Source organism: Aquila chrysaetos, chromosome 3 (assembly GCF_900496995.4).
Source record: "Aquila chrysaetos chrysaetos chromosome 3, bAquChr1.4, whole genome shotgun sequence".
Lineage (NCBI taxonomy): Eukaryota > Metazoa > Chordata > Aves > Accipitriformes > Accipitridae > Aquila > Aquila chrysaetos.
Genome location: NC_044006.1, coordinates 71,822,423 through 71,846,257, shown reverse-complemented (window position 1 = coordinate 71,846,257; position 23,835 = coordinate 71,822,423). Strand labels below are relative to the sequence as shown.

The window sequence follows — 23,835 nt, the reverse complement described above, 5'->3', positions numbered from 1 at the left end:
AGGACTTAGCCAATCTGTATCTCTACATCCATGAAACTGGTCCTCAGTCCAAATAAAACAGAAATAGCAATTGCAATTGCTTGATGATTGCAATCTGAACAGACCACGATTACACAGTGGTATCTTAAGTGTCTACTTCAAATTATGTGCCAAGGGGCTCCTCTCCACAACAGATGCAGGAATAAAAGGGCTTCACAGTCAATGGAATCAGCATCCAAAAAGGTAGGGGCAAACAAAAATGTAGGTGGGGAAAAAAAAAAAAAAAAAAAAAAAATTAAGTCTGCCATTGTTAGCTACAACCTCCTTGGAAAAGTTTGCAAAGCCATCCATATGATAACCAGTATCATATGATAGTTGACAGAACCTCCATTTAGACTCTACTTGGTGTTCTAATGTAGCAGTTTAAATTTCTGAAAGTTAGTAAGACTTCTACTCCACACCAGAACACATCACCTCTGTCTATACTTCAGTAATTTGCAGTGAATGTTTCAAATACATGGTGTTATCCTACTGTACATGAACTCCAATCTAAGATTAGACTTCTGAAAGCAATCCGTATTTCTTGCTACCTCTATGCAGCCCGACTGCTTTCTCTCTGATCATGAGAAGGAAATCTACCCTCCTGACCTCAGCAGATGACAGTTCTCAAAGCTGCCTCCTGACTTTATACATGCTTCTGCCATATCATCAATGAAGAGGAATAATGATCTGCTTAACAGCCACCCCTAAACTGCATTAATACTGAAGAAGCCATATGGGGAAAAAAATATCCAGGACCACAAATAAGACCATAAGATACACACCACGTAGTATTTATCTCGAAAATGGTTAAACAGAAAGGTCCCAGAGGTATTTAGCCACCTCATAACACAAGCAGAAGTCAGGCAAAACAAACATTACCAAATCCACCACAGGAACATATGAACTCATAAGGAAGACTGAAACCATAAAGAAACCCTCCAGGCAGACACATGAAGTGTTCCCACATAACAGCATCACACTTACAATTAATGCACCAAAAGCTAACAGCAGTGAGCTATTTGGGGAGCAGATACGAGACAGAAGTGAGTTCACACAGACTAACTCCACCTTGGGGTAAAATAAGTTCTAACCATTCTTCAGCAAAACAGAGGAAAGTACACTCAAACTGCCTAAAGCTGAAAGCCTGCAGCTTTGATGTATTTCCATAATAATAGCTGTCACACGAGTTAACGGTCACTGTCAGCTTATGGCCCAAGTCTTCTGCAAGAGTAAGATGTTCAAGCTGTATCAGAGCAAGAAGATAACAGCTAATCTACTAGAGCCAGGGGGAAAACAGCTTTCTGTCAGATAGGAATCATGCAACAGAACTCCTCAAACAAGTTTACAAACTGTGTAATTGATAACCTGGAAAAGAAGCATGCAGCAGAAAAGTTGTTGAGAATCAACTAACTATAGGACTTCAGGCAACCTCCAAACTCTTGCTACTACTTTTTTCTCAGACACAATAGCAGCAAAGACCACCACCTAGTACAACATTCAGATGGGCAAGATGGTAAAATCGAGGTATTGTTTTAGATACAGCAATGATACCTCAAGAGAGGCAATTCCAAAGATATACTAGGCAAGTAGCTGAGCTTGTAGACAATCCAGAAGGAAAAGAATGTTTCCTCAAAGGATCAGTTCTTGCCCTGATTCTGTTTGATTTATTTGCCAGTTATTTGTCTCCAAGAATCTCAAGAATCTTCAGTTAGACACTGCCTTGTCTAGCTTTAAAAGACAGATTTGGGAAAAACTGAGGGCTGCTGAACAGATACAGCTACTGAGATAGCTCAGACTTAAATCCTTCATAAAACAGTGAGTTCAGCTTAGGTATTAGGATATTAAACATTTGATGTAATAAATCACCAAAATTTAGTAAAGAAATACTTAAACTCATCCCTCTGGGCTGTCCTAGACCACAGCTTAAGTGACATTCCTGTTTTCTTCAGTTTTATAGCAGAAAGTGTTATACAGTTACCTTTTAAATAAAGCAACAATGCCATCAGTTCTTAATGTTAATACTTGTCTCTTATTTAAATAATTACAAAGCAAAAAACCAACTTCATTCTTATTTGCTAAAACTGCTTGCGAGCACAAACAAACACTCATCCACTCACACTCTCCTTTAGTTTCTGTGGTTTACCAATTTCAGTTGCCCAAAGTACTGCTTGGTGGCCAGCCAAAGCGCTTGGGTGTGGAACTGGGCTTCCATCCAGCACATTTAGACATTTCAGCGATGTTCTTGCAGAAAATACCCACAAGGACCTTCCTTTCAGATTATATATAGTTTATAGCCTTTGAAGATCTAAACCACGTCCCATCTTTGGACCTCCAACAGCGTTGTTAATTCTCGACCCCACCAGCGTTGCTCTTTCTCTGATCTTGAGTGTTGGACTGGCCTGACCTTCATAAACCATTGTTCGTCAGCCAGATCCCATAGATTGTTGCTGTCCAACACCATGTACAAACATTCTTTAAACACAGCACTTTTGTTCTTATTAACCATGTACTGGTCCTAACAAACACACTGAACCATTAAAAATGGGATTTATCTGCCCAAATTTAGAGGTTTTCCTGACATATATGCTGACCTTGAATATGCACCGCATCTCTTCATAGACAACCAGGGGAAACAGTCATTTCTGCGGCATGACTCACCAGCCTTAGACAGACATTAAGTTGTATCCCACAGATGCCATTTCCCCCCTCACTGACTGTAAGATGTCTAGACATTTACAGTTTGATGAGGAATCCCACTTTATGTGACTACTTGTCTTCTACAACATTCTGCCCTTTAAGTAGAAGGGTCATGTTATAGCAAAGGAACACAGCAACTGAAATCCTACGTGTATCATAGATCACCTCAACAATAGGCGCTATTACACTATAGTGAGCAGAACAGGAACAAGGTTTTCTTACTACAGGAACTCATTACACTGACTGTGAATATGCTGAATAAAAGAACAGACTAATTTGGGTTAGACAGGACTTCTGGAAGTCATTACTTCCATTCAAATATTTCCACAATAAGTCTTAAGGAGGATGTAGTCTCTTCCAGTGTAACAGTCATTATCAAGAAAGACCGAGTTAGACTCATAACATAGGAAGTCCCTTTTTTTTCAGGTAGTAGAATATTTGGAAAACCTTGTCCCTTACGGTTAGTGAGCTCCAAAATAGCTTGATTACCAGGCAGTAACACTGGAAACTGTGGTAGCAGACAGACAATTTCACCAGACTACAGAAAACGTTTTTCCTCACTGATGGGAAATACTGAAAGGGACATTCCTCGTTATGATATGTCAGACCAGTAATCTTACAAGCCCTTGCGGAAATGCTCTCTCAAGTAAACATCTGTCAATGAGGGAAGCATCTGAAAGGAAAACTGAGTATGAGCCTGTTTCTAAAAAGTTAGTGTGTGTACACACACACACTTTTATCTTGCTTTACCTAACACTATGTTATGAAAACTGTACCTACATGCATAAGCGACCAGTGGGTTTTAAACCTGTCTTCCAGGACTGTCCCATAAGGTAAGTAAGGTGACTGCTGCTGTTGTCACAGCAGCTGAAATCACTTGTTTCATTTGCCTTGCAAAAAGGTTCTTGTCTTTGGCAAGACGTTGAGAGAGAAGAGCTGTCACAGTTCGTGGTGCTAAAAGGTCAGTGCTGAGTAGAGTATGCTACTGTGCTGAAAGACACACAACTCAGCACCATTGTCTCAATACCAAAGTTGACCTGGAAATCCGGAAGGTAATAGAAGCAAGAAACATAGTTATGGAACACCTTCAGGTATGCCAGTACCAAGCAAGATGATGACGCAAAAGACTAGTAGCATGGACAGTGTTAAAAGATTTGCCAGAACTTCTGTGGTATGACTGCCATCCAAGGGCAAGATCATAAATGTGTACTTTTCTTGCTTCATCTTTCACTGTATAAACCAACACCAGGGCGTTAGCTTTACTTGCCTGAAAATCCCCTGATGTAAGCCCAAGAAATCTCTATTCTATCAGATCAGAAGAGAAAGGAAGAAGCTCCATCTTTTATTTTTTGGCACAGAGCTCCCATAAAAGCAGTATCAGACCCAGCTGATCCTTGACACTTTTATCATCTCTGATTCCTGATGGATGGATGCTCAAAGGTGAACTAGAACACTCATTGTCATTTTCACTGGATAAGTTGACAAATTCCCAGTCTTATCTCATGATGATTTTTAAGGGCTACAAAACTTAGAGGGAACACATGCCTCAAATTCACAATGTGGACCATGGTATCAAAACCAAGTATTTGAGGTGATCCCTGATGAACAATAACCCTTCCTAGCACAATAAAATACAAAGTTTCATACATAGTTGAGAGACATTTGCAAGAGGAAGGCATTCAGTCTTAGCAAATTGGGTAAGAACAGCTGAAGAAGTACTGTAGAAAGTTAAACTGATATATCCATATACTCACATGCTCTAAGTATTAAACAGCAAGCCATGGAGTGCCTTCTTGAGAGGTCCCTTATAAAGGGGAAAAAGTTTTCCATTTTCAAGGGATAACAGCATGTATGTCTTCACAACATGAGCAAATATGACAAAGTCACTCTAGAATACAGTCTTTGTTCTCACTGTTACAGTAAGAAGGCACAAGAAAGTTACCCCAAAACTTCTCTCTTAGAGGCTAAACACTTGCATTTCAATAGTTCTTACCAACTAAGACCACCAAGAGTAGTACAACCGGTCTTTGTTGTAACAGGAGAACCATCAGGCCTCTGCTGTGACCTTTGTACTGCATAAAAACTGGGCAACCTATACTTTACTCCCTTGGTCTAAATGTGTTTACGAGCTGACTGACATGTACTGGGTTTGTGCAGCAGGGTTTTGGTAGCGGGGGAGGGGGCTACAGGGATGGCTCCTGTCAGAAGCTGCTAGAAGCTTCCCTGGCTCTAAGTCAGACCCACTGCTGGCCAAGGGCGACCCCACCAGAGACAGTGGTAGCGCCTCTGTGATAACATATTTAAGAAGGGGGGAAAAAAAACCTGCTGTGGAACCTGCAGCAGAGGGGAATGGGATGTGAGAGAAACACCTATGTAGACACCCAGGTCAGTGAAGAAGGAGGGGGAAGAGGTGCGCCAGAGAAGGGGTTGCCCCTGCAGCCCACGGTAAGACGGCAGGCTGTCCCCCTGCAGCCCATGGAGGTGAGCGGGGGAGCAGATGCCCACCTGCAGCCCGTGGAGGAGCCCACACCGGAGCAGGTGGATTCCCCCAAAAGATGGCCACGACTCCATGGGAAAGCCTGTGCTCGAGCAGCCTGTGCCTGAAGGACTGCAGCCCATGGAAAGGACCCACACTGGAGCAGTTTGTGAAGTACTGCAGCCCGTAGGAAGGACTCATGTTGGAGAAGTTCATGGAGAACTGTCTCCCATGGGAGGGACACCATGCTAGAGCAGGAGAAGAGTGAGGAGTCCTCACCCTGAGGAGGAAGAAGCAGCAGAGACAACATGTGATAAACTGACCGCAACACCCATTCCCCATCCCCCTGCACCGCTGGTGGGGAGAGGTTGAGAAAATCAGGGGTACAGTTGTGCCCAGGAATAAGGGAGGGGTGGAGGGAAGGTGTTTTAAGATTTGGCTTAATTTCTCATTATCCTACTCTGATTTGATCGGTAATAAGTTAAATTAATTTTCCCCAAGTTAAGTCTGTTTTTTGCCCGTGAACATAATTGGTGAGTGATCCTTCCCTGTCCTCGTTGACCCACAAGCAAGCCTTTCATTATAATTCTCCTCCCCATCCCATGGGGGTGGGGGGGAGTAGTGAGTAAGCAGCCTCCTGGTGCTTTGTTGCCAGCTGGGCTTAAACCACAACATTGACTCTCAAATGCTTTTGATGCGAAAAAGCAAGGAATGGGGCAACAGTTTCTAGCCCAACATAAACAGGACTATATTTCTTTAAGTAGCATGGCAAGTTCTGTGGCTGCCCAAATCTTGGCATATCTCCAAGAGAGGGGAAAAAAATGAAGAGTCCCAACTACTGCTACCAGGGAGAGGCAAGCCTGATGATCTAGCTGCAATAAGACAGGTTTATAACATGTCTCCCCTGCTACTCCCTCACATCACTAGAATCTCAGGTAGTGTTTCTTCTGTATCAGAGGCTGTAAGGCAGATCTTGAACAAGGAATTCATCACTGGTTTTGTGTACTTGTTTGACAACGCAGCCAGTGAAGAGGCAAACCAAGGTAACTAACTACTTGAGTCATACCAACACCATATCAAATAGCGTGCAAGCCCACTCTCAAGTCCAGCAAGTTATAACCCTTTCTTATCTGAAAAATACTCTTCAACTATGACGGGAGGTCCTCACACTGTCTCCGCCCCCTGCCCCCTGCCCCCCCCCCCTTATTCACTCTCAGCTTCTACTGAAAGTCTTTGGATCCCAGGTAATGCAATACGGTCCACTGGAGAAGTCTAACCACCCAATTTTCACCTGAACAGTGGCTTGTGATACAGTACTTGGGAACATAGAAAAAACACAATACTAAGTTGAAAATACAACTTTGCCACAGAAAGCTCTTTGGGCAACCCTCCTCTTCCACACTGTCAGCATCATCTTCAAAGGATTTATTTCTATGGCCTGAAAACTTTTGCAAACTAAATTGGAGTCAAGGACTCTAGCATTCACACCCAAATCCCACGATCATCACCTTGATAATACAAAAGCTGTACAAGCTATATATTCTCCAAATACATCATGCACTTTTGCTTTGAAGCAATTCACACCCAGATGGCAATGACATTTAAACACCTTCAATTGAGGAGAAGTAATTCTTCCCAAACACAAGATCTGAAGCAAAGAAATTTCAGGGAGGTGGACCAATTTTCCACAGAATCTCCACATCAGCTTTCCAAGCAGCCAAGAGGAAATTGAAAAACACTTCTCCTAACTTGCAATCTAGGGATGACACCTACTATCAGGAAACAGTTAAAGTTCTCACAGGAATTGCTCTCTTTATGTTTCCCAAGAAGTGGCCAACAAAACACTGGGCAGGATATTAAACATTAACTTGCAATTCCTTTTTTTTTTTATCTTCAAATAAAGCTGTAACGTCCCATCCAGACATCTTTTTAAGTCACAGAAAACTACAGTCCTGTAAAGGAGCTATTTTGAAAAGTTAAAAACCTCTTTTGTAGTGCATATATATAATTCAGTTTTTATAAATTGGCCTGTCTGAAGGGACTAAACTGTATGCAAAACTACAATCAACCATCTCAGCGTGATGACTGTTGCATTCAAATTTATTTTCCAATTATTTTCTGCTTTGGTCTATGAATTTGGTAGAAGCATTTCCTCCTTGAAGGACTATGTCTTTAAAAGAAAAAAAAAAAAAAAAAGGCTACTTAAGGACTTAACAATAAAGACTTTTGCCTAGGGCGAGGGCCAAGCAGGTCTTGAAGAGAAGAACTTCCTCCTTTACCTTAGTACACCCTCAAGTAAAGCAGAGAAAAATTGGACAAACCTGTTATTAACTGAGTGGCTACATTTGCTTTAACATCTGAAAAACCCCAACCAAAAACATCCACAAGCAGCTCTTCTAGCTCACATTGAATTTTGGAAAGCTTACATGAAACCAGATAAAAATTCAGTTCTCCATTCACAGGAGATGGAAAGGGAACACTCCTGGTAGATGATGTACTACTAGTGGCCACAGATTGCTTAATAAAATTTAAGAGCTGATGGAGTAACACCCTTCAGACCCAAGCCAAACCCCAGAAATAATAGGTAGGGTCTTATCCTCAAGTTAAAGTATGTAGGCACATGTTTTAGATTTCTCCCCAGAGAGCAGGTACTATGTCCGCATGCAGAAGTCTTCCCCACACCACATCCATGTGAAAAGGTCGCAGTCCAACTGAAGACACCAAACCAAGACCTCAACTGATACTCTATGTCAATATGCCCATACTGCAGCCGGCAATTAAGGGCTCTCTTTCTCCCTCTACCACCACACACGTGCTGATTTAATCAAGACCTCTTCTGGTCTGCTCATCCATGACAGCCGCTGGTCCATGATTATAGTCAGCTGTTACTCCATCTCAATAAAGTACTCTGCTGATACTTACTTCTACCTGCTGTTTGAGGGGAGCCTAAGCATTCTAGTAAAAAATAATAATAATAAAAAAAAAAATAGCACAGCTCTGTTTTTGGGGGGGGAGGGGGAGGGGAGCAGATTAAAAAAAAAAAAAAAAAAAAAAAATCACTTCAAGCCAGAATTTCTGCTGCTAGATTTCATGCCACAATGGGCTAAGAGTAAGACATTAGGTAAGCTTCATTGGTAGAGCCATTGGGACCAGCTGCATTGGGAAGGTACAGAAATTCTTTCACAGATTAAGATCTTGCCAGAAAAAGTGGTGGTGGGGTGGGGAAGGCAAGAAGAATGATGCATGACTTTCACTCAGCCGAGCACAAACACCTTACCTACACCCTGTGTAGAACAAGAAATTTCTGCTTAATTGGTACAATGAATTCATAGTATCTTCTTCCAAGATCCAGGAATGAATGCTTCCTATTGGTTTTGAGAGCTGCAGGAATTAAGCTCCTATGCTTGTTGTGTACAAGCAACAGGAGCAGCTCTGAAAAAACACAAGAGTCTTCTCATATTATGCTACTGATTCCAGCCTGATCTCAATGAAGGGAGCTTTTATGTGGCCTGCTCAACTGCCTCAGCACACATACCAGTTAGAAGCTAAATTACATTATTCTCTTACAGTTCTGTGGGACTGGTAAGCAAGGAGGGGTGGTCACACTCCTCAGAAATGCAGACAGTATATTAGTTTAAAATTTAGCAACTTCAACAAGGAAAAACCTCAAAGCCAATTAAGGAAGAGACAGTCAACCCTCTTGTAAAACTGTGAGAACTCTGTTGTGACAGCAGACCCGGAGTCTGCTGTGTGTTTCTGGAAGCAAAAGATTCTACAGCATTCTTCCTGGAAGCCTGGTCTATCTGATTACCTTGGAGAGAGGCAACACCCCAGTCAAGAATGACCTGGAGGGAACAAGAACAATAAATCCATTTACTGAATAGAGTCAGCACAAGGAAGAGAAATACAAAGTCCTCTTCCACTCTTCTAATGTGGAATCCATTGCATGCTCTGCAGAAGTTAGAAGTTATATTTACTTCCAGCTTGTTAAACCACTAACAAAGTTTCCAGAAGACTGTTCCAAATGTATTTCTAGTTATGTGGTAGAAAAATAAGTATTGAGCTCTTAATAGCACATGACAGTTACTGACAAAAGCCTACATTAGTGATAACAACATCTGGTCCATTACCAACTTAGATAATTTCATTAAACAGAAAGGTTAAATAATCTAACCTTCAAGTCACGCAATTGTTCAAGATTTCTTCAGGATATAAAAGGAAAGAGTCTTTAGGATTTTGAAAGCTTATTTTGATGACTGTTTCACATAAACTAATAAAAATCATGTTTATGGAAAAGTGCTGGACAAATACTTTAAAAAACAGGTTCAAGGCCATGGTGAGCAAAAGCTACATAAGTTTTAATATTAAAACATGAATTTACTTTTAACAGGTAAGAATATCACTTAGCCAAAGGTTAGATAGAGCTTTTCACCCCACGAAAGCTTGTACAAACTTCACAAGACACAGCCACTACATTTGCTAACATACCATTCCTGGGACTGCAGATTGCTGCTTGACACAGAGCAGGGAAGTCCCTGTCTTATACTTACCTCTTACATTCCTCTTGGAGGGTTAATTGCTCTGCACTACAAAATAAACTAATCCTTCTCATCGTTATGTGGGCTGGGCAAAGTCAAAACAAATTAATAAATTTGTATGAAGGTCAGACAAAAATCTGGCCTTAAGTAAGCTTACAGAGTTAAGCTTCAGAGACTGCTATAAGCTAGGTAAGAGCCATTTGCTTTAAAAATTCAGAGAGTTCGGGATGGGGGGGATGGGAAATGCACTGGTCTCTAAAGAAAACATCACAAAGTCAAACATATGCAGTAACAAGGAAAAAAGTGAAATCACATTAGTAGATGATGTTAGTTAGACAAAAGTAAACCAACAGATAGAATATGAACAAAGTGCTATATTTTGTTGACATTTTAATACAGGAATTACTAAAATTCCTATTTTCCTTCAAAGCATTATTAGCAGTTTCAAATGAAAAGAAAAGATCAGATTGCTGTGTCACTGTATGTGCCTGATACAAGTTAAAACCAACAAAGTAAAGGCAGATCTGGCTGTCATCTTATTTCCCCAGATCACTCCCACATTAAATGCATTAACACTAGTAGAGTACTCAAATACTGTCCTGAAGACACAAGCTGGTACACAGTAAATCTGCATTCAGCTCACTGCTTTCCTTAAGTCTATTATAATAATAATCCAGATCCATTTATTGAATAATTAGAATGAAAAAGAACAATAAGTGAATGCTCATTCACAGAGTAGCCCTTCAGGGGACAACCATCCTAACCCCCTCAAAAGGGCTGTGAAGTCTTTGTTCTCTTATTGTTTACATCTTGGGAGATGCGCAAGAGATTAGAAAAAGACAGTTTATCCACTGTGAGCCGCACACTGTTGCAATTTGCCCAGTTTCCCCACCATCCACAGAGTCAAATTTCCAAACTTCACAGGATAGCTCATAACATCTAACTGTCTCTTGACTCCCTTCCTGGTCAGATCAGACTTTAAAAAAGTTTTTAATGTGCATCAAGCGAAGATAGCATCTTCTCTAGGAAAAGCAAAAGGCTGAAGCTTGTCACGAACAAGGAATATTCATGGGTCACAGGCAGGGAAAAGCCACAGCACTGAAGCGAGTTCAATATGATTCTATAAATATTTATGAGAAGCAAATACTTACAGGCTACATCTGTATTAGTAAACTAAAAGGGTGAAAGAACAGCCCACTGTCAGTCTAAATCTAGCACTCTCCCAGACAATATCTGCCACTTCTCAGGGTTCAGTACAGGCTAGGGACCATTTCAATAAGGCAGACTAGATGCAGATACTCTGTTTTGGGGGAAATATAAACTAAGCTATACTAACGCAAACTGAGCTGTGCCAGTTGGCTTCAGGCAGGTAAACAGACCTTGGCTCAGTACATTTTATTTATTTAGTATAGATGTTGCTCAAGTCTGTGCCAAGTGGCACATTCTCCAGCTGTAGCACAGCACAGTTCACCCTTACCATATGATCTGATGCCTAACGGAAGTGCATGACATATACCACTGCTTTCACAATAGCCAAGTGTAGGTGCCAGTTGCACAGGTGTATTCTTGACATGCAAGACCAGACTGGTGTGCTAGCCCTAGAAGCAGCAAGATGTTTGGTAGCTGCTGGAATTGAAAGGCCAGCCCCTGTGCCTTCTGACTGACAAGAAGGACTGAAGAGACTGTCAGCCCACTCCTGCTCTTTATTAGCTACTATTTCTGCTATTGAAGGCCTTCTTCCTGTTTCCAGTGTAATGGCACCTTACCAGCTCCTCTCTTATTCAGGGTTAAAGCAAGATTCCTTACAAATCTTTACACTAAATCCTCAAAGACATTGAGACTAAACATTTACTTCTACGAATAGATGTTGCTTCAGCAGTATGACTTGTGCCATATTATATAAGTTAACAACTCCCACAGCTAACAACAGTTTTAGAATACTTTCCACAGTATCTCATGAATAATTTTCCAGGGTAAAAACATATGATGTGTGCTGTGATTGCTGACCAGTAGAGGGAGACGGGATACTGTTGTCAAATAAAAATCCAACGGCAGAATCTTTCAAAGGATGCCATTAGAACACAACACAGCTCCATTTTTTCTTCTTCTTCCATTGATTGCTACTAGCTTATACTAAGGAAATTAAAGTGAGCCCTTATATATTCTGTTTTAGCTCTAGCATTATTAAAAACCTGAATTCAAATCTTTGGAGAACTTTTTCAAGGCCGCAGGCTTTTGTTTTGTTTTGTTTTTTAAATTAGGAGAAACACTAATATGGGTAGGGGTGAAACAGATCCACGAAAGACAAATATCTGCAAAATCCTCTCAGTTTGAGAGCTTTCATGGACACTGAATGTTTCACAAAGCTGTGTACTACATTTTCAAAATAAGAACTGATACAAAGTCCTGAAGTACTGGAAAATAAATAATTTATATATTAAAAATCAAAACCCAATATTTTAAAAGTGTGTGTTTGACTACCCTTACTAGGTACATTCTCCACCATGTACTTACTCAGCTGTTTAAAAAAAAAAAAAAAAAAGCAATTCAATTTTTATATTCCAGACACATGTATGTGTACCAGCCACACTGATCAAGCTGAAGAAATATAATGTGTTTTGAAGATACTGAAGGTGGAACATTAATACAAGGTGCTAGGTAAAGAACTACAAAGGTAAATACTGAAGGAAAGTATTTAGAAGTCCTCCCAGCAGTGTAGCCCAGGATAAGCACTCACATCAACCTGTTTAATGATTTCTTAGATAACCTTCTAATTTACTAGTTTTGCAAAACCTGTGAAGTTGGAAGACTGTGACAATGCTGGAAGAGGACTACTGCTTTACAATAATATTAAGACTTTATAAATTAAGAGTAATGCAACTGGGATTAAATGTAATGGTGCAAAGTGAAAAAAAAAATGCAGTTTGGAGAAAAAAAAGCTCCTCACCAGTAATCCAGGTTCAAGATGTTGTCCACATTTGTCATATACTAAAGTCTGAATGAATAACTACAGACTTCCCTTCTACCACCACTGCTTTCAAATACCTGGAGAAGCAGACTGAGAATATGACCCCATGATCATAGACCAAGGCATGCCTTGTTCTTCTTCTCCAGTTGTAATCCATCACCATCATCAGGGATCCCAAATAAGACAAGGATTTTGGTGGAGTGTTGGTGAAAGTTTTTCCATTACCATTAAGTTACCTGTTTTCCTTTATGGTGAAAATTCACAAGGTTCATTCACTCACTCTGCTTCTCCAATTATTACCACATGCTGGCTCACCAACTGAAGATGAAACTCTAACTTCTTTACGTTAACAGCATTATCCCAATGCAGCTCCAGCAATGAAAACTGGTTATCTGGCAAGATTTTATGTAATTCATCAGGAGACCTTGGGAATCCAAAAGGAATGGGTGACCTGCCCCATGGCCCCAAGGTTAACTGGTTCATGGGATAAAGAAAATTCACCTTTCCAATTGCAACAGTGACTGAGCTCAAGCCTTTGACCCAGTGACCACTGACAGCTGAGAACTCAACAGGTTGTGGGTCATGCCAACAAACTGCAGGTACCAACTCCCAACAGATTATCTCATAGTGTGAGAATAAATATCCCCTGGAATCAAAAAAGAAGCTAATAGTCTTTGAGAAGAGCTGAGAGAGTGACAGTAAACACTACCATCCCAAATTCGACCTTTCAGGTCAAAGGAGTCTGAATTCTTTAGTTCAGAGTGGAGAGTCACTCTCTTTTGGGCAGAAGAAAGGAAAAACTGCAGACCTTTTTCCTTCTGAGACAGTGAAAAAGTCAACACAATCAACCTCCCAAAGAAGCAACCTTCTGAGAGACAGAGAAAGAAATCTCTGAAAAGGAATGTAGCAAAAAGTATTCATTAGTATTATATCTAAATGTAACAGATACTCTTCATTAGAGCTTACAGTGCTTGCACAATCAGAATCCATGTGACTGGTGAAATGCAAGAGAAGATGCAGTTGAAAGACTATTATCAAAACAGTCAAGAAGTGGAATATACAAAGAAAATCAACAATGTGAACATTTAAACTCTGTAGAACTGATGTCTGTGTGCTTGAAAGCTCTTCCCCTGAGACTACAGGCTACCTTTTTCCACCTCTAATCACAGATCAGGTGTCTTTTCACTACAAAATCCAGTGTCCAGTAAAGCACATGGAAGAACCCTAGGGAAATAAGACTGTTCCACTGATACCAAGGTGCGTAAGGATAAAATATTTCCAGCAGAAGTCTGGCTTTCTGGGTAAAGGAGGAAATAATCTGACACGAGACACCAGTGACCAACTTACATTCAGCATTGCCTTCTTGGCTACCAGATCAGCTAGCAGCAGGAGGTCCTTTGGCACATGGGCAGAATCTTAACCACAGCCATGCTCAAGTTTTAACATAACACTAGTACTTGATAGGATACTTACCTTTAAGGACTCAGCCAAGGTATCAGAGGCAACACACTGAAGCCTCAGTGTACTCAGAGTCTAAATAAATTCAAGATGAAGGAAACTCCCTCACCAGCGAAATGCCTGGATAATTGAAAAAGTCCAGTGCTGAAGTTGAAGTTGCTTTTTTTGTACTGAGCAGTAACTGAAGCTCCAGTTCTTTTAGCCATGCTGCAGAATTCAAGGAGGATGCTGTTGGTCATTGTACAAACAGACTAATACATGTGCAGTGCTCTTGATCCACCCCATTACTTTGCCTTGTGCAATGTAGGCTTTCCACCGTTTAGATCATAGCACTCAATCTAGCATTATATATGATTATCTGATATGCAAGATGGTTCTGTGAGCATTTTGGGACTAACTATATATTACATGATTGCCTCTGACTGTGGAAAGCTGAAGTCTAATTGAGCAGTACATTCCAGACCAAAATTACTTAATGGGCTTAGTTAAACCAGAATTGGAGCATCTTTAAAAGGAAAAATACGCCGAAACAAACAAAAACCAAAGCAAGCCAAAAAACACCAATTCAAAATCCAGGAAACAAAAAGAAAGCCACAGCTTTCTACCACACTGCAGAACAGATTAGTCTGTTTCTATAGCAGGCAGCTAATGCCTTATTTTGGCAAACAAACTCTTCAGACAGAGCCAAGAGTCTAGCAGATGATTTCCTGATTAAAAGCAAAATGAGAAACTGAAAACAAAAATTTTCTGGAGAATGTAATAATTTGCATAATTAAGCCATCCATTTTAGTCCTAAATTGTCTTACCAATATAGTCGGAACAGGCTCAAAACACCTGGATACTCTTTAACTATTGCACAGGGATCTTTACATAAAATGTCTTTATGTAAATTCTGATAGCCATGAAAAAGCCAATATAAGTTTGGGCTCATCTGAAAGTTTTTTAGATAGTGATTTCAACTGGAAAACAAATTATATCCTGTCTTTCTGTTCTGCTAGGAAGTCTTCCCCCAGCTCCTCCTCTAGTATAACTTGTAAGATACAGTTGAAACAATATGGTTTTGTACAGTCAAAGCACAGCATTATGGGAGAATTTCTCTTCAAGAGATCAAATTTCATTTGACATTCAGGAAACACTCATTTAAAATAAATGAACTGCAAGCAAAGGCAGACTGAAAGGAGAATACTCACTTGTAGCGTAGTGTCGAAAACAACAAGCTTAGAGCTTGTTGGAACAATGTCATAACACTTGTGTGACCTCATGAATCGCACATAAATGTCACTTTCCGATTCTTCAAGTGCTGTAAGTAAAAACATTATGTTGTTTTATTTAAGTAACCTTAAAAAAAAAAAAAAAAAGTAAAAAACATGCCACATCAACTGAATACCACTGCAGAAGGACAACCTTAAAGCAAAACTCAAATTCACACTTTCCGATCTGGACAGACAGTCAGTTTTGCACTTTGCATTTCACACTTATCTTTCTTTTCATATTAAATATAACAAAGACAAAATGCATTGTTCTTCCTTGATGAGAAAGGACTTCCATACTGAAGAGTTATATTTCAAAAAACACCTTGTTTTTCTAACAGCAAACGATTGGAATATGCTTCTCAACTCTAGTTATGTACAGACGAAGCCAGTTTGAAACTTAAGTAGTGTCAGGCTTGACTAACTCAAGCTCCTTAAATTAATATTTCTCCAATGTCATCCCTATCCAGTCCACTTTTCACATAGTAATTTCATATTTTCTAAAGAGGCAGCAGGCAAGTTATGTAATCAGTTCTGTTCTCTTCAGGCTACTTCACATACAGCATCACGAATCCAACGCTTTATTTATAAAAATAGGATCCACTTGGCTGGAATTGTTTTAGTGTGACATGTCTGTAGGAAGGACATGCAATCCAGTGCATACTAACTTAAATTACTTTGCATTTGTCAGAGTTTAGGTGCATATGCATACATTCTTCAGATCTGCTCAGGTACGTTAACTTTTTTTTCTAAAAGCAGTTTGGCCCTCCATTCTTTACAGCAGGTACCTAGAACTTGATCAAGGCTAACCCCTCCATCAGATATGCACCCTTTAGACCCTGTAATAATGCACAAAAATTTGGTCACATGTTAAACTTTTGAAGAATGGAGGAAAAAGAAAACAAACAAAACAACCTTGAAATACCTACTGATCACTGAAGAACTTCATATTAGGAAGCTAAAAAACTCAAAATCCTCATTTGCTAGATTTGCTCAAAATCAATCACCCAACACTGGACAAATTATTTGTTGCTTCCACAGAGTGGCTCAGCACAGCTTCTTTAGTCCAATTCTACAGAATCAAAGCTGGACCTCCCCTGCAAGTGGCTACTCTAGGATACAGGCAGTCTCTTCTATGTACTAAGCAAGTCTTTCATCTCCAACTCTCATTACTCTTTAAAAAAAAAAAAAAAAAAAAAAAAAAAAAAGCTTTTTCCCACTGAAACACAAGCAACGTGAAATAGAAGTTCCATAGGAATACAGAGGACAGTCTCGAACTAGGACGAAGCAGAAGAAAAAAAGAAAACAATTTGTTGGATTTATGTTCCTATAAAGGTCAGGACCAGAAGTAAAAATAGCAGGAGCTAGGAAAAATTGATAAGAGATTAGGAAACCATGTGAGCAAACTGATAGGGAAGGGACTAGGCAGACAGACTTTGACAATGCTGGTAGGAAGCACCCTTTATGAGATGATCCCAATGGGGAACGGGTACTGACTCATCAATGGCATGTATGGAAGAGGTTAAAAAGGGTAGTTTGGGACAGAGAAACTCCATAATATACTAAAACATTATCATCCTCTAACTTTTGCAGTAGCATAAACTACTGTCTGTACAAAATTAATTTAATGACCCTGTGATTGAGTGAGTTGCTGGGGAGGGGTTGTTGGTTTTTTTGGTTTTGTTTTGTTGTTTTTTTTAAATACACAAACTAGAAGCAGGGAGGGGATGAGACACTAAGCATTAAAAACAATATTACAAGAACATTTAGATGACATATCAAGAACTCTGGTCTTCAGAAAGTTGTGATCGTGAAATGCAGTCCCTCTGTGTAGTGACAGAGTCCTTATCTACTTTAATCTCAACTTTTTCCATGGGACAGTACACAATGAGAACTGCACTTGAAATGGTAAGTCAAATCACCGGTAACTAAGACTGGCTACTAACATGATCAGTAACCATTAGAGAGATGCTGCACTGTCATGTCTTTCCCCAGCACTATAAAACGGAACAGGACGAAACTAATTTCTTCCAATTTTAGTCCCCTGCCTCTTTCAGTAGATACATTCCAATTGCTGCAGCAAGCAAGACAGCAGTCCAATAGTTCTGAATCACCTGCAGACCAAGTCTATTCCCCACGCTGACTGAAACAGACGTTCTCCAAAACCTTCACCAAGTACCCAGAAACTACTACAACCTTATGTACCCAGGGATGTTACCATTCTAATTCTGAATCTGTACTTTCTATTGAGTCTGTTGCTTTAACTGTGAGACTTTATATACAATTAAGTATACTACAGGTAGAAACAAGCATAGGGACACCTCAAATAGTTGATAAACTACAAAACAACCAACTATTTTTAGCTGAAAAAATTTACACTCTTAGCAGAGCACATCATTGCTCAATACAGTCTTGCCAACTTACCAACATTATGCAAATTTAATGTATCACAATAGCAAGCACAGTAACTATGAAGCAGGACATGTTGCCAGATTTCATCAGGTAAGGCTGTTAATGGCAGCCACAGTTAAGAACTCTGTATGGACCAGCACAGTGAAGGTGTGCCTATAAACCCTCCTCTCAACTTACTATATACTCCCAACTCTCCAAACACAATTTCAGCTGGACCTCAACAATCCTCACCCACTTAGGGTGCATGGGATTGGTTAGGTGCTGTCTCACCTTACATTGCCTTCCAACTCAGAGGAGGCACCACAAAGCAACTGCTTCCCAAACTGACACCGGAAAGTTACAATTAGAAAGATTCAGAAGCACAAGATAGCTATCTGTGAGCACTGTTTAACACCCATATAAATAGCTAGGAAACCCTAGCAGGATCCGAACGAGGATCCAATTGTCCAGCTGGAACTGAGGTTTATTTCTACAGGAGATCCTTATACTATAAATAAGTATAATGATCTGTTTCATTACTTGCTAACTAAACATGCAAAACATAAGCAGCACTGATTTAAGTCTTATGTCCTACATAACTTCATCAAGTGTCTGTTGGAAAGGATATTTAAGACCTTCTAACACCTTCAACTACCTGGGATTACTAAATAGATGCCATAGCCTAATTCTTTGTACAGGTATTGTATGTGCATTATGTATATACAGCTGCTCAAAGGAGAAAAGGTCTCTCAAGCTGAAGGCTTAGCATATCTCAGGGGTACACTCACACCCGTCTTTCCTGCACAGCACAAGTGGACAGGGTGTAGTCTTCTTTACAGTTCCTCTCACCTTCCAGAGGACAAACTTACTGTTTTTGGTTGTATCCAATCACCACTGTGCTGCAAATAGAAATAATCAAATATAAACATCTTAATCTCCACTAGGATATTTCTACTGTATTACCTCTTTATTTTCTAGTTCCAGTCTTATTTGTTTTTCCAATAAACGTTCATCCCTTCTGGCTACTATTAAGCTTCTGCAGTCTTATCCAGTACCTGCAAAGAAGTACTCCCTTTGGATGGACAAGAACAGATGCCTTTCAGCTTGACTTAAAAATCTTACTCAGTCTCTGCATGTCATCTTTGATCTGCATAGGAGATGATTCACCCAACATGCAGGAGCTGTGAATATATACTGGCCATTCTTTCACCATGAAGTCAGTAACATATTCAGAGGTTGATAAGACAATGGTGTACTACATGAACAAGTGACATAAAATCTCTGCTCCTGCTTGAGGAAGTGACTGAGGTATCCAAAATTAGATTTACTTAAGAAGCCTCATTTGCAGAAGCCCCAGTTACACAAATTTAATGCTTAAGATGTCCTAAGCTGTGTCACACTGATGGGCCACAGAGGGGGACTACATGCTACAGCTCAACTTCTTAGATCAGGGACTTCCTTAGCAAGGCCTCCTCCTCCTTGGAAGCTGAACTGAACTTGCAACTGTGCTAAACACCATCTGTCCTTGACGTTCCCATCAACTGTATTCCTTCTCCCTTGGTCAGATGCCCAGTGTACGCCTTTCTCATATTGCTTCTGCAACAACTCTTGCAAGGTGTGGGAAGATGGAAAGGTACTAGACGATTATGATTGCCCTGGCATGGCAAAGGCAGTTGCAGATAAGCCTTACGGAGTACATTTGCAGGACCTTAGCTTAGGTCTAGATCAAGACTTAGGACACTGCCTCCAGCCAAATCTCAGCTTCTGCAGCTCATGATCTGGAAGTTAGTTGGCTCACAGACAGAGCAGATTCCCAGCAGGAGGCATCTTAATCTAGAGCAGGATGAGGGGAGGAAAAGAATCCACTAATAAGTAGTTGAATGTGTACTTCCACGTGGGCGTCCACTCATGAAACCTTACTTCTTGAAGATTCATGTGAAAGTTATTTTTTGCAAGTGGACATTCTCCATGTGCACCCCCTCTCCCCAAGTCATAGATGAAGGCAAAAAAATCCAGATCCCTAGTGCTGTTTTCTGCAATTTTTAATAAAGCACAAACAGAAGTCACCTGAAAGGTTACAAGATTTTTTGACAGTTTAAGACCTGAAGTTAAGAGCCTCGTCATACAGCCTTTTACAAAGTAAATTCTCTCTCTGCATCAGCATTTTATTTATTCCTACAGGTAGAGATCCTTTAAAGAGTGGAAAATCAATCTGCTTATATTTCTGCCACTCCCCAATCTTACTCACCTAAGACCAAATGATTTTCATTCCCTTCCTGTCTCCCACCCTCCACTAACATGAGACAAGCTTTAACGTTTTATTTCAGGCAGTAAATATTATTTACAAAAACATCACAATTTTTTTTTTTTTTTAGCAGAATAACTATTCAGCAATACTGCTTCAGAGATTGCAGCGGGACTTGGTACTAAGTATAATTGTCTATTTAGAGAGCTCTAAGGTAGAACTATCATCTGAGTACTCCTCATAAATGAAAGGGAAACTTCTGCAGCATTACTGAAGCCATTTCCTCAGAGAGCTACTGAACAGATGACTTCAGTTCTATTCATACCTTCGCCACCATGCAGGGTGCTTTTCTACTGTAGCTTTCCCCTCAGAATTTCCAGGCCTTCAAAAGAAGAAAAAGAGGAGAAAAAAAGAAGCTCCTGCAGATGAAGAACAGGAACACGCAGTAACATGTATGGTCAACACATATTGCAAAGCTTCCAAACACTGCCACATAAAAACCTACAGAAAGTTCCTCAGAAGTGTTTACTGCAAACCACAGACTGTATTTCTGTTCTATATTCATACGGGGCTGGCCCAAAAACAAGATCCTGGACCACATGTGCTTCCTAATTTCAACACTACAAAATCATGACCTTTCCTATTTATTTTATATTATAGCTATATTACGATCCTTGTATTTCTGCACTGGTATCCAGTCATATTTCAAGTTTAGTCTCTGGTTCCAGGAGTGTTTGAAAGGAAGACATAGGGTTCCACAGAAACTGTGTTCTCTCATCTGCTTTAAAGAGTTAATTCCACCACAGACCACAATCATGCCACTGCAGCTCTCTATAGCACCCCTGCTCCTCATAGTTAGATTGAGAGCTGGTAGCTCTAGCACTTCTCAAACGTTTGAAGAACACAAGAACCATTCTTATGGGCCTAAACAACTGTTTGTATAACTGCCATTTCTAAGTTTACTATGAAGTTAAGTGCCAAATTTTAAAAGCCCTTTAAAAAGCAAGGAAAAACCAGCCAATAGCAGTATGTAAAAAATATACTCAGCTAACTGTCTAGCTAGGTGAACAACTTAGAGAAGACAGAAACCATATATATACACAATAATTCCACCATCCCCCCTGATTTTTAATCAGAATCAGTCTGGGAAAGTGAGCAACTTTAAAAGCTTAGAGTTTTCTTAGAGCAGCAGGAGCTAAGCACTGCCAGCACCCAACACTAGACTCTTCAGCTTCACTACTATTAGCATAACCACCTCCTCTCAGCCAGTTCAGATGGTGGACAAAAGGGAATAGGGAAGGAAGTAGAAATGTACTTTTGTGATATTCTCACGTGTACTAAATAACCTAGTTACTGGAAAAAACATTTTCTTTTCAGTTACTCCACACATACATATCTGTACTTTAGGTTACTCCAAGTAACACTGCTATTATAAAAAAAGTCAAGTAATATGTTGAAAATCACATTTCAGATGCTAGAAAATTAAAATGTTACAGTTGAGAGACAAAAGATATTTTTCATCCCAATGTTTACTACAGAACTGATTCAACAGCAATATGTTAGATGAAGTTTATTGGTATAATTATGCTGATAAACTTTACTAAAAGAGGTGTTATACCAACAAAAGCATTCTATACTATTCTCTCTTATATCACTTAATCAAGTAGAATAGTATATATAGTCTTTTCTTGACACAGAAACTAAAAAAACACCTTAGACAAACACATCATCACAGTGAAAACAGGAATTGGAGGGTTGTTCATGTACATCTGGCTTAAGCTGCAATTTAAATGAGAAATTTTTTCACATCCCTACCCAACACTCCTTTGTCAGCAAATAGAGAGTAACTCTACCTTTTCAAAGGCCAGGTCTAAAGATGCGGCTCCACAGCAGCATAAGCAGCAGCACAGCATAGTAGCAGCAGCCGCTGATCCCTTTGCACTGGCTGTGTGGTTCCATTCCCTCCCTTGCACTGCTTCTGGATTTATACAAAACTGTTCCACAAGTTGGCTGGAAAAGCTGAATTTGTCACAAGTTATCGGCTTCCTGATAGTGCCAGTTTTAGGTCTATTCAGCTCCCATATCTAGCCATGTGGCAAGCAGATTATTTCTGCTCTTTCCTTACACTAGAAGCTATACAGTACAAGGACACCATCCTTGCTGTGGCAGCTAGCCATTAGATCAGGTTAGCTATGTCAAATGGTGCCAGAAGACACCACAGTGACTAATCACTTAAATAAGCCAGCATGAGTTACCCTCTCTCCCTACTGTTACAGGTAACCCTTGGCAGAGTATACAATAGGTGAAAGATATCATTAACCTTGTAAACTGTTCTGCCTGCATTTTTATCTGAAAGTTGTCACCAAAACTGGCTATAAAGTTTCTGTTCACTCCCAGTCTGAACTTCCTGAATGAGTTCCTTAATATCCTTGACAACCTCTCTCACAACTTTCACAATGCAGGAAATGGTAATAGTCCTGGTCTAAGTCATTAACACGACACCTCTAATAGATCCTAAAAAATATCCAGAATGGATATAGTTAATCCACTCCAAGAACAACAGACACACTACATAGTAAGAACCACAAACTATTCCTCAGATGTTTCTACAAGCTCACCAACAGACCCTGGAACATGACTTTTAAGAGAAATGGAGGCATCTGAATGAAGAAGAGGGGTTTCAAGAACAACATTCCAGAAAACAAATACTCAGGTAGGATTTTACCAGCATTCCTCAGCTAAGGGACAGACAGGAACAGATTCTGAAAAGGAATCCAGTACTATGCTGTAAACAGTATGTTGCTGTGATCACGTGCAACAGCTTTACTTGAACCTACCTTCTCTAAGAGAAATATGACTAATTTGTTAGACTTTTAGATAGGTTTGAATGATACACAGACAAATTAAAATGTACATGGTATATCCTGTGAAAAGCATAGGAACTGAGGGACTGGGAGAGAACAACAAGCAACTGCAATTTTGTCACAGAATAATGCACTAAGAGGGCATGACTTTCCAGTCTGCTGAGCTGTCTGCTAAAGAGCCAAGAACACTGAAAACAGCAGACAAGAAACAAGACACCAGAAGCTGAATCAATGTCAGACTTGGTAGGAGAAGAATACTAACATAGTTTAAGAAGGGCAAGCAGAGAAAAAAGCAGCGATGTTGTACTGTATAATTTGATTTCTGTTTATTCAAGAGGAAACTTTTCTCAGAAGAAAAAAAACCCCGACCAAAATAACTGCCCATGTAATCAGTCACAGGATAAGGCTGAGTTGTAAAAGAAGATGGAAAAAGTGGGAAGAGACGGTTACAAGGATGCCTACTCTAAGTGGCAGGAGATAAATCATCATTAAGTTTTTAGAACATGCTCGGCACAACTTTGTTGGAGAGATGGCAACCGAGGCTAGCAAAGGATTACTTCTAAGTTCAGAGGGGAAAAAAACCCAAACAGGTTTAAAGTCTAATACATAGGAAGTAATACGATGACAGTAATAGGAGTTGACTATTCCATGACAAGCTGCAAGGATTTGAAATGCAAGGAACCAAAAAGAGAGGATGTAGTGACAGAGACAAGATTTTTTTTTTTTTTTCTTTCCAAAAGCTGCAAAGAGCTTTAAAATATCCTGGCAGACCACACATTAAAGTTACACAGTAGCATTATTCATGCAGCCACAGGCTATACGATATGCATGTTGCAGATTGAACGTTTCCCACCCCAATCTAAAGGAATGCATGAGCTGGCAGCTAAAGAAAGATCGTAGTAAGTTTACAGATGTAAGATACTCTGA

The 23,835-nt window shown here is 39.9% G+C and overlaps 1 protein-coding gene across 6 annotated transcripts in view; it reads right to left on the bottom strand.

Moving 5' to 3' along the window:
* PRKAG2 (protein kinase AMP-activated non-catalytic subunit gamma 2) overlaps nt 1-23,835 on the bottom strand; it is a 226,541-nt gene that overhangs the window by 20,877 nt on the left and 181,829 nt on the right. For all 6 annotated transcript variants that reach the window (XM_041122702.1, XM_041122703.1, XM_030010416.2 and 3 more), the window contains one exon: nt 15,349-15,458. In XM_041122702.1, coding sequence (XP_040978636.1) covers nt 15,349-15,458 — 110 coding nt within the window. The remainder of the gene's footprint in view (nt 1-15,348; nt 15,459-23,835) is intronic.